General features: G+C 45.7%; 1 protein-coding gene across 2 annotated transcripts in view; it reads left to right on the top strand.

Moving 5' to 3' along the window:
* The first annotated feature begins 278 nt into the window (after positions 1 to 278).
* Positions 279 to 16,404, top strand: part of sh2d3ca (SH2 domain containing 3Ca) — a 47,585-nt gene continuing 31,459 nt past the window's right edge. The window contains exons 1-4 of one of the 2 annotated variants that reach the window (XM_035608142.2): positions 279 to 487; positions 1,728 to 2,003; positions 2,105 to 2,576; positions 5,911 to 5,950. In XM_035608142.2, the coding sequence (XP_035464035.1) occupies positions 469 to 487; positions 1,728 to 2,003; positions 2,105 to 2,576; positions 5,911 to 5,950 (807 nt within the window). In that variant the 5' untranslated portion in view covers positions 279 to 468. Of the gene's footprint in view, positions 488 to 1,727; positions 2,004 to 2,104; positions 2,577 to 5,910; positions 5,951 to 13,729; positions 13,879 to 16,404 lie in introns of those variants that run through there. The other variant, XM_035608143.2, reaches the window with a different exon arrangement.

Raw genomic sequence — 16,404 nt, 5'->3', positions numbered from 1 at the left:
ACTTGAAAAAAAAAATGCTTTTGCAAACATCTGTATGACTGACAGCTTTTGTATTTCAGTGGGACAAAAGTCACCAATCACCACTTCTCCTCCTTCTCTTCTGTCAACACTTTTTCATCCTGGCCAGAAGGCAACCTCACCCCGTTTTCATATTGCATCTCATCAATGTCGTCTCTTTTCATCTTTTTATTTGCTCTTATCGTCGGCCCCCTCGACTTTACACAGGAAGTGTCACGGTCTGAACCGCCGCTGCCGCTCATCGCCCAGTTGCGTCTCTCTACACACAGTCAAACTGTATTCAGTATCTTAAACCCACAGGGAGGAACTGTGGTTCGCGCTGATGTTTCTCCTCCTCTGCAAGACGTTCACCCCCCTATCTGGCTCCGCTCCTCTGTTTGACAGCATCTTCTCTCAAATCATCCATCCATCTGTCAGCCACCTGCAGATGATCTGCACGGAAGCCGCAACATGAGCATGAGGAAACTGAGTGAGTACAGTGTGTGTGTGTGTGTGTGTGTGTGTGTGGGCAGCTGCACTGTGTTCATGTGTTTACAGTAAGCTGGGGTGTGAGCTGTAAAGGTTGCAACAGCAAGAGTTGACTTGCGTCTGAACTTATTTCTCTTGAGAAAGAAAATCCGCACGAGGATAAATGGAGGCTATTTCAGATACTTATTTGTCACACTGCTTGGTCTTTATTATATTTCAAAACTCTTCATAATTTAAATTGCATTCAGTATAGCTATTTAAAAACAGGTCGAGTTACTGTGTATCTTTGCTGCTCTGTTCAGAGAGGGGGAAAAAACAGCAAGTGGACATTTGATCACAAAATCAAATTAGTGGTAGCAAAACCAAACTGATGGTACGGACTCACAAAGACAACCAAGGAGGACAATATGTCCCCACACACTCACATCTCACATTAAAATACACATTGACGTCTACATTTCATGTGATGGCTCTTAACGAAAACAAATATTCATTGGTTGACTGCTTCTACGTCCAATTTGTGGAGCCACACAAGCGAAACCAAGCACAGTAAATAGGCGGTAACCACCGGGCAGAAAGAGAGGGACCTGCTCCTTAAAGCTGCATCAGATTATTACTGTTTATTTGTTTTTGCCCACTTGGGAGGGGGAAGTCTGACATTTACCACCATAGTTATCTGTTAGCAAAACGCAGCACATTTGTACTTCAGGCAAACATGGAGAAACATTACTGTTTGTTTGGAGTTGTGCTTCTCGCCACCTGACAACTGTACGTCCAACAATCACTGTCCTTTTGCTTCTGTTTTTGTCTTCTGTCTTTTGGTAACTCACTACAAGCGCCACTTAATTTTGTAACTCTAATGCTGGGCTGGTTTTCCACTCAGAACCTGCATGTGACAAAAACAAAACGATGAGCTCAAAGACACTAAAATGCTCTGCAGGTCTGACGGGAACTGGGTACCAATCTTCTGTGGGCTGTTCTCTACAAGTGACAACTTTCATATCACACTTTTCATACTACTTGAAATTATCGATATGAAATTACTCTAGATTTTCTCACACATTTCATATAACATTTAAGTTATAAATGGTTTCAGTCATGATTTAGGAAAAAAGTCCACTCGGTTGAGTGGTTGCATGAGGATTATCACAAAAACCCTAACCCTAAAACTGACGAATGAAAAAATATTCAAAATACTCCACGTCATCATATTCCCTTCTTCTTTTCAATGTCCTCCAAAGGTTTAAAGTGGTTCGGCAGCCTCACCAACCTCTCTTTTCGCCGCTCCGGTGACAAACCTGACTCCAAGTCTTCTCAGTCAAAGTCCGGGTGTGAGCCGGGAGATGGAGGCGACCGTGCCACTGACTCCACAAAGATCCTGGCTCCAGTTGTCGAAACAACAGTGGACGACCTGGATGGCATGCGCCCTCGCACAGCCAGCTACGTCCGCTCCAGCGAGAGCTACACACACATGGGCACGCTGCCGCGGCTGCTGAGGATGAAGAGGGACAAGAAAGGTGAAGTAGCAGAAGTTATGATCAAGTGATGGATGCTGCAACATTGCAGTTAGTCTCGATCTGTTTTTAATTTCAACTGCTGATGGTCCCTTCTTCTGCAGGAGGCCCCAGCAGCTGTAAGAAGAGCAAAGACAAGGACCGCATGAGCAGAAGCCAAAGCCAGCGACCTTTAGGGTTCAAAGACCGTGACCCCCCGAGATTCAAAGCCGTCTCATCCCAAGCGGATGGAGCCGCAGTCAAAGCTGAAACTGGACCCAATCAGGACTCTCTCACTGACGTCCAGGCGCAGCCTGAACCTTCGAGTGAAATCAATGCCACAAACACCCAAACCATCGTCTCTGCTCCCACGGCTGTCTGCAAAGATGTGGCGCCATCCGGTGGCTCGAGTGCAACACTCCAACCCTTGGATCCTGAAGAGACTTCATCACCTCCAATCAACCGGGGGGATGAGCAGACTGAGACTCATGAGGATGATGGGACAGCGTCCAGCCATGACGTGGAAACGATGAGGGTCACATGGAGCAGAGAGTTGACTGACGGAGCACGTGAAGGAGACCAAAGCAGCATTAACAGGTGATTGTTTTCCTTTCAAAAGTTTTTAGATTATTTTTTCATGTAAACAGTTAAATTTCCTAAGCCTATCTTCCTCTAACTTGGAGCGGGAGGGGGGGTTACTTCTTTTAGTTTTACCCAGATTTCTGGGTATATGCAGAATAGGCTAATATTTAACTAATATAAAATTGAATGGCAGTTTATGAAGATCATAAAGAATGAACATCTAATCTCGGATAAATCCATGAAATAATGATTGTAGGCTTTTATGCAGTCTTCGCGTCTTCGCTGTTTTCAGACATGAACTTTTTTGTTAGTTTTTTGTTCACATATGAAGAACGCAGTAGAAGATTGTCTGCCAAAATCAGTGCTGGAAGGTAAGTACATTTACTCGAACGCTGTATTTTAGCACAATATTGAGGGTACTTGTACTTTACTTGAGTGTAGCCTTTTAATGCTACTTTATACAGCTATTTTACCTCTGATACTTTTGGCTCTTCTGCTTGAATAACGGTTATGAGAGCTTATTTTGCCACTGGACAAGATCTATAGTTTTAAGACCAGATCAGTTTGGCACATCCCCAAATTAGTAAGTGTAATACTTCATCATAAGAAAACTGTGTTTCACAAAGGGGATTGGAACAAGGCTAATCGGGGCCCAGCAGCAACATATTTTGCCCCCAGGCCCCTGTAACAGGTTAATCCGGCCATGCTGCTTGCGTACGCCAGGGGGCGCTGACGTGCGGCTTCAATTTTGTGTGTGTGTGTGTGTGTGTGTGCGTGAGGAGCTGTCGGGGAATTTATGGAAATATTAGTCAAGAGCAGACTTTGTCGCGTGTGCTGGACTTTTCTCAGGCGATGGGGACGAGGTGAGAAGAAAACACGATGATGATTACATGATTTCTTATTTTTCTGAACATTGATTCCTTTTATTGACAAGGCTGCTGTTTTTTTTTTTTTGTTGTTTTTTTTCTTCTCATTTCGCATCGATTCGCCTTGACACACGGGGAACCAACCACCCACAGAAATAATAAGCGTTTCGTGATATCTTTCTGAAACAAAAGCGTCGACGCATGCGTAAAAGTTTCTCGGAGAGTTTGGAGGAGTGGAAGTGTTCGCCCCGCCTCCTCTCTCAGCCGAGCACATTGCATTTCCTCGCCGCTTTTCCACATGACGTGGCGTGACGTGACGTGACGTGACGTGACATGCCAGGCTGTCTCTGCCTCCAGCACGATGGCACAGCGCGCGCGATCTCCCTCACATGCTCCGTCATTATGGAAAGCCATGAGCTCGCATCACGTGTGCGCGCGCAGCCTCGGCCCATGAGGGTCATGTCAGGGACCGTGGGAAGTAACAGTTTACCCGGAGCTCAGTGTGGCCGCATCAGAGCCCCCTGCTCCCTCCTCGAGTCGAGTCTGTCACTTCAGTCCTGAATCACGAGTCCTTCCATCTCACACACTTTACTGAGAACAGGAGAGAGCTGTTCTCATTCATTCCCCTCGCTCCTTTTACCAGAGTCCGAACCTGCTCCTCCTCAGGTCATTCTCAGACTGTGTTGGTGCTTTTTTTTTAGTTTTTTTCTCTGGTAAGATTTTCATCTGTTGTCATGTAGTTGTCATGGGGTTTGTCTGATTATCAGCTCAGACTTTTCTAGATCCTATATATAACCTTTTGTTCTTATGCTTTTTTCTTCCTATGACCTGACTAACTAATGCTTGGTTCTTACAGTATGTCTCCACCTTGAGACACATCTGGGCGTCTCAACAATCCAAACTCCTGGGTTTATTCTTCAGTCTCTTTGGGCCTCGTGGAGCAAAGTGTTCAAACTATTTGATTGGTTAAAGGTAAACAGGAACAGGGAGAGATGCCACCTCCCGTTCAGTCATGTTTATGTGGCAGCTTGAGTTGAAGCAGTTGGAGAGATAGATGAAGGGATTTAATCAGCATCGGTTTTGATTATTGATTAATAATTTCTGTCAGTTTTAATTTTCAAGTTTAATTTCAATAATGAGGATTAGATACTGGATCTTGTTTGGCTGTGGACTGTCGGTCTGGCTGAAAACATTTCAATACCCCACTTTGGAATTAGTTGATTGTCAGAAAAATTAATTGGAAACTCTTTTTTCTGTCATGAATTGATTGTTTACTTGTTTTTCGAACAAGAAAATGCCTAACATTAGCCAGATCCATCTTCTCACTTGATAATTGTCAAGTTCATTGAAGTGAGTTTTTACTATATGGGCTAAAAGCACATGTTTGTCTTCTTCAAATTCTGCTGTAGGTGTTTCTAGCACTGAAGAGACACGGCTACCACTAGTAGAATTTTTACTGAAACAGATTAGTGTCAGTGAAATAAAAGTCAAGCCTACAGGGTCTGTGGTTATGTGGAGAATTTTGCATTCATAATAGCAATTCATTGTCGGTGACCACACTTTGGATCTGAAGTGTTTGAACCACAGCTGGTGTGCTTGACATTGAATGCAGCAGCCGTGCAGCCTTCCTACAACTGTATCTCAGTCCAGTTTTACCGTGCTGTTGTTCTTTATTGTACTTACAACTGAGTCACATTCTTTCTTTCACTAATGCTGTTATCAGGCAATTTTTTTAACATCTGTAAAAAAAAAAATTTAAAACTGACATCCAGAGCACAGGAGCAGTTTGGAAAGGGAATGCAGAGCTGCTCTGCCGTGGGACCTATTAACATTCCCGAGCCCAGTGCCACGATGGGACCCTTTGATCGGGCCCCTCTGCGGTCATGTGTGACGCAGCTTTGCGCCGGGCCTTATGAGACCCGTCATGCAACTGGGAGCCGCGCCGATTGATCTCAAAACTTGTCTGGGGGTGTAATTACCCCTTTTTACACACGCCCGCTCCGTATCGCACAACGCAGCACAGCCGTACCCACGCCACGACCCCCCCCCCCCAGGACTGCGGCACAACAGGATTTTTGTTACATGATCCGGCTCCAACGTGAGAGTGAAAGTGTGAATTATATGGGGCCCGAGAGATTCGAGGGGCCGGCTCCATATTCAGCAACCTCAGTCGCTCGGCGGGGTTTGTTATCTGTCCGTTTTTTTCCCGTGAAGCTGGACTGCAGCAACGTTTCACACAGCGGTGAGGCGGCTGCAGAAGTGGGCCATGGGAATACAAGCATGTTTTTTTCTATGGGAACATACACTGCACCTGTTACAAGACCAGATCAAGCACAAAGCGCTTGCAAGGGTGTGTGTTCTTGAAACACACTTCTTCAAAGCGATTTACAGTCTTTATCTTGTTATTACATTGCTGAACATTTGCTCTATTTTGATGGTTTTTTTAAAATTACCCTCTTCTGTTTTTCTTTTCATCTCTGCAGTCACATGGAGCCATCAGAAAGCCACGCTGAATATGTCCAGGTAGGTGTGCTCTGTCCAGATGTGTGTGCATCTGTGTTTGTCTCTGTCGTCTCCTGTCAGGTTGCGAGCTCACACGTACGTGGCGAGATTCTGCGTTTGTGCACGGGATTTAAATAATTTCCAACATGGATCTTTCTCGACCAATGAAAAGAAGTCTCCACAATCGATGGTTCACACTGACGGACATGAAAGTTACTAATGGTTATTTCCAGTCTTTCTGTTCATTCATTCAGCTCTGTAAAATGTCGAGTCTGTCCTCCACCTCATAAGACCCAACATATGTCGTTATCCTTAAAAACATAACGCCACATATTTTACTATTAAGGTATATTCAACTTTTGTTCAGACAGAGAAAAAAAGTGTTCATCTTTAGTGGCCACTGCTGTACATCAACAGAACTGGGGTTTGATTATAGTTCTGCAGCTCTGTGTCCCAGTGGCGTTGATGAATATGACAAGGATTTGATTAGAATCAGAGGAAAAACTGAGAATTTTCAGCTTTTTCCTTCCGTAATAATTTGCAATATTTACTCTCTCATTTCATTACTCCGTCATTCTCTCTCAGAGACGAACGTTCAACGCATGACTCTACACATGAGTCACAGTTTTAAGCCTAAACGAGCAGTGCAGTTTGAATTTCCTCCTCCCGTGTTATTGAATTAGATTTCTTCAACGTGAGCTCTCAGATGTAATTGCGGCTGATTATTAGCCCTTAATCTTCCGCACTCATACTCATTTCGGCAGGCTCACTCTGCATTTAGCCTAATTCACTCTGCCATTTAGCTAATTGAATTTGGAGAGAAGCACTGCGCCGCAGCCAGCAGGTGGGGCCATACGCTCGTAGTTGTGGTCTCCTCAAAGATCAGAGGGCTTGTGAGGCGGTTCCATGACCTTGGATGAGGATGAGAGGGAGCCGGGCATCCTGTGTACTACAAACGCACATGTGCTCATGTTTGTACTTTAAAGTTGGAGCCAAAGTGAGAACAAGAAAGTGAAGCTGAAAAGGAGGAAGGAACAAACAAGTGAGAGAGAGAGAGAGAGAGAGAGAGAGAGAGGGAGGGAAGGACCGAAGTGAAATGATGAACTCCTGGGATCTGTTTTGCTATTGATTATACATCACAGGAGTGGTGGTGAAAGCCGTCTCCTCTGACCCTGGGCTGCATTTCCTTTGTGAAACAAATGCGTCCAACTTCCCCTGGCCACCACAAATCGACTGGAGTTGAATCCCACCACGCCGGCCCGCCTTGTCGGGGTTGTAACAGCAGCGTTTTAAAAAGTACAGTTCTGCCACATCTCACTCTGCTTGCCCCATACTCACTTTAACTTCGACTTTGACCTTATAGAGCTGATTTCCACTCATAGATATAATCAAAGACTTTGGTTTTTCGATGGAAGATCTGCATTTCGTTGCATCATAATGGAAAATACAGGCCTTTTTTTAAAAAACTGATTTAAACAAACCTTTATAGCAACTAGTTTAACCGTAGTGGTAATTTAGTTAGCAGATGAAGGCTTAAACAACTGGTTAGATATTTGGTATTTTTTACGTGTGTGATTTGATTGTTGTGATGTAATTGTTTTTGTCATAAGTGGGAACTTTTTTTTAAGGTCATCCATGTCACTGTTGGGTAGTGGACATTTTAACTGTCACACTGATTTGAGAAATGTCAACCAACTTTTTTTTTTCAAAAACTGTGTGACTGTAGACATGAATTTTCAACATATTTCTTGCACATAACCCTGGATGATCACCAACACTGAGATTTTAAATGAGAGGAAGAGAAGTAGGCTCACTTGTTTTCTGCTTTAACCCCAAATCACCCACTTAAAAAAAAAATCCCTTAAATGAGTTTATTTCCTCCTTTTCTCTGGCACACCACCCACCGCCCCTCCGCCCCTCCCGCCACTACAAAAGCCGCCAGCAGGCCGCCCGTCTCCTTCCATTTCTCTGAAACATTTATGGCGGCTGATGTTTAAATCAGGAGTTGGCGTCAGTGTTCGCTGTTACGACGGGAAGGAAAGAACAGGCCGGTGGCTCTCTGTGAGTTTATCACATGTCCACGCTCACACACACACACACACACACTTACAAACACACACCAGCACGCAGTATCACACGGAAAATGAAAAGAGAGAGAAAGGCAGACAAACTGATCTGGTCTGAATATGCCTAAAAAAGAAAAGAAACCCCCCAGAGCATTCGGGACAAGCACTTCATCTGTGCAGCTTTATCATAAAATATCCATCGTCATTAATTTTTCATGGGGAGGCATGGCCGGTCAAGCATCATCTACTGCTGTGACTTTTAGTGAAAAAGACGTAAAAGGCTGATTCAATATCTTTCGAAAAACAACCATACTGTGCCATTAGGCAACTAACAGAAAGTGTGAGCTTGTTTTTTCAGAAAAAAAATGTTTTATTGTGTGTGTGTGTGGGTTCTCGCTCTATGATTGTGTGCGTGTTGTGTTTGCCCGCAGCCCGGCCCTGCTTTGTCTCCTGTCCTATTTAGTGGCGTGGTGCTGGATTGATGGGAGGGGCGGGAGGGGGGAGGTGGAACGGGGTGGCTCATATGAGCTTTATTAACATACGTCTGGCACGTGACTCACACTGGTGCTCTAAAAAATGTGTGCGTGTGTGTGTACGTGTGTGTCTGTGTGTGTGTTGTGTGTGTTAAGGGACTCAGCTGTGTATCTTGCCTTACTTCATGTTTGATTATGCGGATGGTTTGATTTCAAAACCTGTATGTCTTTGTGCCACATGATTAAGTTTAGGCAGTGCCCTCTGGTTACATGTAGGTGTGTGTGTGTGTGTGTTTGTGTGTGTGTGTGGCTGTTACAGTACAGACTGAATTAATGTGGTGCCTCTGTAAAGGAGAGGGGGTGTAAACTGTCATGGCTGGTCCTGGGTAACACACCCCTGGAAAGTCGTCGCATCCCATGTGCAGACAGGCTGACGGATACACACCACACATGCCTCAACACACACCACCACACATACACACGACATACTCTGTGTTTACTGAATTTGTCATCTTGAATTATTGCACAAAAATCACTTTATTTAGGTCGCCAAATAGAAAACTGACTGTAAGGGTCTGACTTTGAGGACATGGACAAAATCACAGAAATGCCTGGATTTGCAGACAAGGAATTCATAATATAACAAGTGTGGTTAAAAATGGTAAAAAAGCGCACTTTACTATCTGGTTTTCAGCTTAAAATGTGTTGCCTCTGTAATTATGATTTACAGTGCAATTGTCTCCCTCTTTAATGCTGCTGCTTCAGGCACAAACACTGGAAAAAAAGAAAAAGAAAAAGCCACAAAAACCCTAATACAACATGTAAACTAATGAAAGCTGCGTTATCAAAGAGGCCCGGTTGGTCACAAGTTGAACATCGACTGAGAAGCTGAAAAAGAAACATTGGATATTTGCTTCACAAACTGCAAAATAGGCGCTGCGTTGTATCAACACATCTGATATTGACTGCCGGGCTGCTTCATTCTCAGGTGCTTCTGTTACTCTGTCCACTTTCTTCAAGGTCAGCAGGTCCGCAGCACTGAGCAGGGCACAAGACGGAGAACAATGACACATTGATCTCGCTAAGGCGGCGTCACGCACCCCTTTATTCATGTTTAAAGATGTGTCTAGTTGCTACAGCAACACATTCCTGTCGGGTTACAGTCATTTTCGTGCGATTAAAGCAAGACAGCTGATTTATAATTGTTCTATTTCACACCTCTGAATCTTTGTGTGCGCGTGTGTATGTGTGTGTGTGTGTGTGTGTGTTCTATTTCACACCTCTGAATCTTTGTGTGCGCGTGTGTATGTGTGTGTGTGTGTGTGTGTGTGTGCGTGTGTGCGTGTGTGTGTGTGTGTGTGTGTGTCTGTGTCATCATTATCGCAGGCTGATGTTTCAAACAGGCTTTGAAACACATATCTGATGGTTCAATACGGATTAACCAGTTTGTGAGAGGGGGTCCACCCTGTGAAAACATGCTGATGAAAATCAGACACACACACACACACACACACACACAGACAGATCATTAGCTGTATCCTCCTAAACCCCAGCGGAGTTCTGTCTTTGTTTAAGACACGCACGTGTGCACACATAGACACTTATAAAGATTTGTGTGCACATATAATCTTGATCTGCCCTCAGTGTGTCTCTTTTCATCTTTCACACACATTCACATGCGCCCATTTTCCTCTCACACACTCTCTTTCTCACTGTCTATGTTCCCTCTCTTTCTATCTCTGTCACACACACACACACACACACACACACACACACACGCACACGCATGCACACACTCCTTTCATTAGCGCGAGGCTTGCAGGCACATGCAGGGATTCTCTATTGTGCTCCCCATCAGCCTGCGGGATGGGGCCTTGCTAATTAATATATAACCGAAGACCACCTCCAAGCACGGGGGGAGATGTAGAGATAGAGGACTGGAGGGAGGGAGGGAGAGGTGGACTGATGTCCATGCAAGAGGAAGGGAAGGCCAGAGGAGAGGAGAGAGGGAAAGGCAGGGATCGGAGAAAGGAGGAGGTCAGGCCACAGTGATGAGAGGTCAGGATAAGGAGGTCAGGGAGAGACGAGGGAAGGAGCGGGATGATAAGAAGCGTTGGAGAGAGGTTGGATTCGACAGAGCAAGGAAAGAGGGAGTCCATGGATACAGGACCTCCGATATATTTTAAAGGAATGGATGTAGAGAAGAAGCCTAAAGACAAAGAAAGTGAATAAAACGGAAGAACGAGTACCTGTACACACATTCGCTGAATGCAGAGAATGAAATCAAGATAGATACAAAAGGCTCTGAAGGGAGCAGCCGCGGAAAAAAAAGCAGGGACCAGGCGAGGGGAGGAGAGGGAGACGGCGGAGGGTAATGAGGTGAACAAGATACTAAAGTAAGAGTGAGAGACTCTCTTTACTCTTCCCAAAGGCACCAAATGAGACAGAAGTTACATCCATTTATTCTTTTCTACATGTGTCTGTGGAGAGTTCAGTCTATTAGGTTTAACCATCTTTAAAGATGTGGGGTAGATGAGACGTATGACCGTCCAGTGTGAGATAAAGATCACACAGTAACCATATTTGGTGGAGTGTGGGGTGGGGCCTGACTGAGAGCTCGTCCACTGCACGTCCACCTACACCTGAGACCATGCACCTATTGGAGTGTACTAGCTGTCAATCACACGGTATCCACGCCCCAAATACATACGTACGCTGCTTTTAGTCTATTTTACTCTAAATGAGACCATAATTTACTAAATGAACATCATGCTGTATTGGAGAAGACTTGAAACTAGTGATTGAGAACATAAACTCCCCAGGGAAATGTTTACCGACGTTATAAATCAAGTGAGAAGTCATTTTCTACAGAAATGTACTTCCTTTTTTTTGCAACAAGTGGAGTCGCCCTCTGCTGGTCATTCCAGAGAATACGGGCTTTCAGGCACTTTCGCTTTGGCTTCACTTTACCGACTCGGTGACTATGATGTGTTTTTCTCTGTATTAATTATTTTTCGGTTGTGGTGAATCTGTTGCTTTGCGTTAATGTCACTGCTTCTCCACAGCACTGAGTGTGTTTGACTCAAACTAACTTGTTTGAGGATGCAGAGAGAGAGAGAGATGTGGAAACACAAGTTGGAGCTTTCAGGATACATTTTGCGTGAAAACACTGACAAGATGTGCTGTTGGTATGAGATTCCTTCACCTGTGCAAATACTTGTTTAAAATGATTTGGAGGTTTAATATGGAAAAAAATAATGATTCAGAAAGTATAATTTTGTGGAGTGGCTTTTAGCAAATGCACCGTACACTTCGATACATTTTCATTATCACCTGTCTGAGCGGGAATTACACCCCTATAACATTGGCAATGTTAATGCCAAGCTCGGAGCTACAGCTCACATCTATAGTTTAAACTCTGCATCCATCACATTGTCATGTGTTTTACCCACAGCTTGCATTGTGGGTCGTGTGTGTGTGTGTGTGTGTGTGTGTGTGTGTGTGTGTGTGTGGGGCACAGCAGCCAGATGTAACATGCTGTATGTTGTGATTGTTTTGGCATGGAATTACAGGGGATGGAGGAGAAGGAAAGCACAGGGCTCCTCTTATGAGATTATATGTGTGTCCCAACTGTGTAATCTGTCTAATCCAGCGCTGGATGGCATCGAGATTAAATTAAGAGGAGATGCTGGAGTTAATGAATCCATCCTGTGTGTCTTGTAGCTTCTTATCTATCAATCCCCCCCCCCCTTGCCTCTGACCCACTAGCATGCATTCAAGAGGCAGATTAGCAAAGTGATTACTGGAATCATCTGATGCTGCGTGTTTGTGTGTGAGTGTGTGTGAAGAGACAACCTCAAAGACAAAGTAAGGAAGAGAGAAAACAGACATACAGTACTTTTGTGACCCGGGGCGATGCACTTTCCTCTCCCTCTCTGGCGATGTCTCTCTCTGACGTTATGCTTCCCTGCAGTGGTGCAGACCGGACTAAATGCAGTGTCAGATTTTTGGATGCTGTCAAGGGCTCTCACAGTGTTGCCATGGTGAAGCGTCCTCAATGATGTCACTCACTCGGGCCTCTGGAGACAGAGCCCCACCCCTCCTGCAATCTCCCTGCCGGTATGTGTGCATGTGTGCGTGTGTGTGCGTGTGTGTTTGTCTGAAAATGGGCCGGTGAAAATCACAGTGTTATCCTTGAAACACCTGTCTGTGTGTTTCAGCCTATAATGAGCTGTCTAGCTGCAGTCTGCATGGCTTTTTAGAGACACATCATTATATTCAGCTACACACACACACACACACACACACACACACACACACACACTCGCACACACACATTTCCACTGCTGTCTAATATATAGGAGTGTGTGTACCTGCCAACATGCAGGTAGAATCATGCAGTTAAGTGTGTGTATATGTGTGTGTGTGTGTGTGTGTGTGTGTGTGTGTGTGTGTTTGTTGGGGGGGGGGGTCTCTGTTGGGTCTCAGTTGGGTTCTTTTCTTGGCAAAAGAAAGCGCAGATTCCTCTGGGAGGCTGAACACCTCCTCTACCCGCATCTTATTCATTCATCATCCCGTCTTTTAATTATCCTTTCTTTTCCCTCCTCCCGTCTCTTCCCTCACTTTGTTCCTGCTTCACTCGCCCTCCGTGCCCCCCACCCGCGTCAGCATTGTCTCAGCGCCGAAGCGGGGGTCGTCGGGTGGGTTGGTGGGTGGGGTTTTCTGCCTGCAATTCGACAGCACTCCTCTCTGCTTTTGCCTTCCAGCATTCACCCCCCCCCTCTCTCTCACTCCCTCCATCCATCCATCCCTCCCACCCTCTCTCCCTCCGGTCCGCCCTCCCCCCACCCACACTCCTTTCATCAGCAAGCAATGAGGTAATCCCTAGCAGCCGCGTGAAGTGCAGCAAGTGCAGTGAGAGGGAGAGGAGCGGGAGCAGGAGCCGGTGCAGGGAGATGTCAGGAGCTGTGATATCACTCGCTGTTATCAGTACCAGCTGTTCGCGCCGAAGCTCGCGGCTGATCGCTGACGTGGTTACCAGCAGCTGTTTGCAGGCTGCAGCCGTGGTGTTAGCTGTTTAGCGCGGTAGCCTGGTCTTGGTGGTACTATGTTGGTGGGCTGTTAGCCAGGCAGAGAGGCAGGCGAGGCAGGGCAAAGAGGCTGGCAGGGGTGGGACGCTCTCAGGCCAGGGGAGGTGGGTTTTTTTGGGAGATCGGACGCCCTGGGTGGGGTAAGGGGAGGGAGAGAAGAGGACAGGAGAACGGGGAAGAGAAGGTGAAGTGGAGGAAAAGCTCTGAGGCAAGGTAGCAGAGGAAGGTGTGCACCCACCATGACGGAGAGGTGCAGTCTGTGGAGTGCCCTGTCGGCTGCAGCATGCTGCTTCTACCGGGGATCCTTCATGCAGGTGCAGGTGAGAGAGAATCTCTATGTGCATTTGTGTGTGCGTGTGTGTGTGTGTGTGTGTGTGTGTGTGTGTGTGTGTGTTTCTATTTGTTTGCATGTGTTGTGGTTCAGAAACACGCCTCCGCTCCCGAGTGGGCGACAAAGTCCTTCGAAAGCACTTGGTGTGTCACTGCATGGCAGACGTGCGCTCGGCTCCGCGTCTCCTTGTGTATGGCGCGTTGGTCCTGTGCACAAACACGTGTGTCTGTTTGTGGGCTTGTGCGTGTGTGCAATGTGCGGGAGAGGTGCGCTCACTGTCCCGGCCTGGCTGGCAGACTGATGATATCATAGACGCTGAACAGAACTCGGGTGTCCGAGGGACCGAGCGCCGAGCCACGGAGGGAGGAGGGAGGTTTGGGAGTTTTGTGTGTGTGTGTGTGTGTGTGTGTGTGTGTGTGTGTGTAGGAGAAAGAGAGAATTTGTTTTTCTGATTTGTGTGTTTTGCATATGAGAGGCAGAGGAAGTGTGTGATGGGTACAGTAGAGTGAGGCGTACAGTATCAGCTTTAACTTTGGTCTAATTCTGGCATGGTGCTCGAAACCCAATATCTGACCTTATTGATGGGACAAAATGACTCCCGGAGTATGCTTTTGTATCCCGTATATGTTTCTGTGTCTCTTATTTCCTCCGATAACCGATGCCTGTATTTTCAAAATGTCAACTTTTAAGGGACCATTAAGATTCAGTGGGGACTGCCGTGCTTTGCTTTGGGGTTGGGTCTTAAAGAGTTTGTCGTCCCCCCCACCCAAAAAAACCCAGAGAGGGAGGGAGCGCCAAGGATATCGCACGACAGCGGTGATAAAAGAAGTGAATTCATAAAAGGGGACTGGTTAATAAATGAGATGATGTGAAATAGTAGACTGCGAGGAACAAAAGACACCATTGCCTGGGGTTATGATACCATAACTGGACTGAGGTGCACCGTGCACGTGTTTCCGCTCTCTTCTCTCCTCTTCTCTTCTCTTCTCCCTGCCATGTCCTTTGTATCTGAGGGGAGACAGTGTTGTTATAATTATGGCTTTACTTTCAACAGGAAAGCCATACAATTGTGTGTGTGTGTGTGTGTGTGTGTGTGTGTGTGGGGGGGGGCTGTGTGGGTGGGTGCGTGCGTGTGTGCGCGCGTGTGGGCTTTACCTGCGTTTCAGCCGCTGACATGTCCCACCTTGTCTCCGTGAGCAGGACGTTTCCTCAGTGCGACAACTGGCTGACAGTCGGTGTCCTCGTGGAGAGAGAGAAAGGGGGAGATTCTTGTCTGTTCTTTCCCTCTTCGCTTTTGGAGGGACCTGCTTTTGTTCACAGAGTGAAGTGTTTTGAATCTCACAGTAATGAAGTTATTTTAATTAAATCTGCCAAGGGGTTCCTGGTGGTGGTTGGGATATATGTGTGTGTGTGTGTGTGTGTGTGTGTGTGTGTGTGTGTGTGTGTGTGTGTGTGTGTGTGTGTGTGTGTGTGTGTGTGTGTGTGTGTGTGTGTGTGTGTGTGTGTGTGTGTGTGTGTGTGTGTGTGAGCGGGGGGGTAAATTAATTAACACTCGCTCAATGGTTAGAGTTAAGTGGGAGCCTTTCCATTGTTAAAAAAGAAGAAGAGAATAATTCAATTCTGTGCAGCTTGAGTTTGTTAGCAAACGGTGTGATTTTTGTCAATGGACCAATATCGATTCCCCTCGATCTATTCCAATTAAAACGAGTCTGACAAACACAATCCTGTGTGTCATGTAACCGACACGTTGTCTGCTACCCAGACCACTGATGCTCTAATCTTATGCTGCTCTGCACATTCAATCTCATATCGATGCTTTTCGCTCTGCCTCCAGGGGTCAATCATTAGTTGTAATAATTATAATTTTGGTTTTCCGCATTGAGTACTTTTCTCGTACTCACCCACAATTGGTGAAAAAATAAGGATTATATTTACTGCCTCACTGGTGGGTGGGAAAGGGAAAATGGTCAGGGGACCTGGTAATGTTCATATCTGATTGTCAACATGTCAGCCCGCCCGAAAGCAGAATACCTCCACGTGCTGTCAGCCTATCTGAACTGAGATCAATTTTAATGAGCGCTAATTATAGGTTCAGGTTTTTTGTTTCTTCCCTTTTTTATCACTCATTTTTTCAGCAGTGTTTTCTTTCACGTTTTATTCACTTCTCAACGTAAAAGGTTTTGTCATCGATCTCTGACAAGAGAAGACAATGAAGATCCTCATCCTAGACTCCTACGAACAAACCCAGGTGGTTAACGTCTGGCTGGTCTGCATCAGTAGTTCTTTCCCCATAAAAACAAAAATACACTCAAAAATATGATGTGTTTTTCAGGATGCCATGTGAGTAATTACTCTTCGCTGTCATGTGCACCACTAATGACTGCAGACTCCTCTTGTTCATGCTTGGCTTTTTGCGTCATGAGTGATCATTAGTGGTCAGTCGCCACAGCAAGGGGGAAAAAAAACCTGCTTCATTATTTGTCTCTTTTTAAACCCAAAGTAAGTGACATGCAGA

Source organism: Scophthalmus maximus, chromosome 20 (genome assembly GCF_022379125.1).
Source record: "Scophthalmus maximus strain ysfricsl-2021 chromosome 20, ASM2237912v1, whole genome shotgun sequence".
In the NCBI taxonomy this organism is placed as follows: Eukaryota; Metazoa; Chordata; class Actinopteri; order Pleuronectiformes; family Scophthalmidae; genus Scophthalmus; species Scophthalmus maximus.
This window is presented reverse-complemented; position numbering and strand designations above follow the sequence as displayed.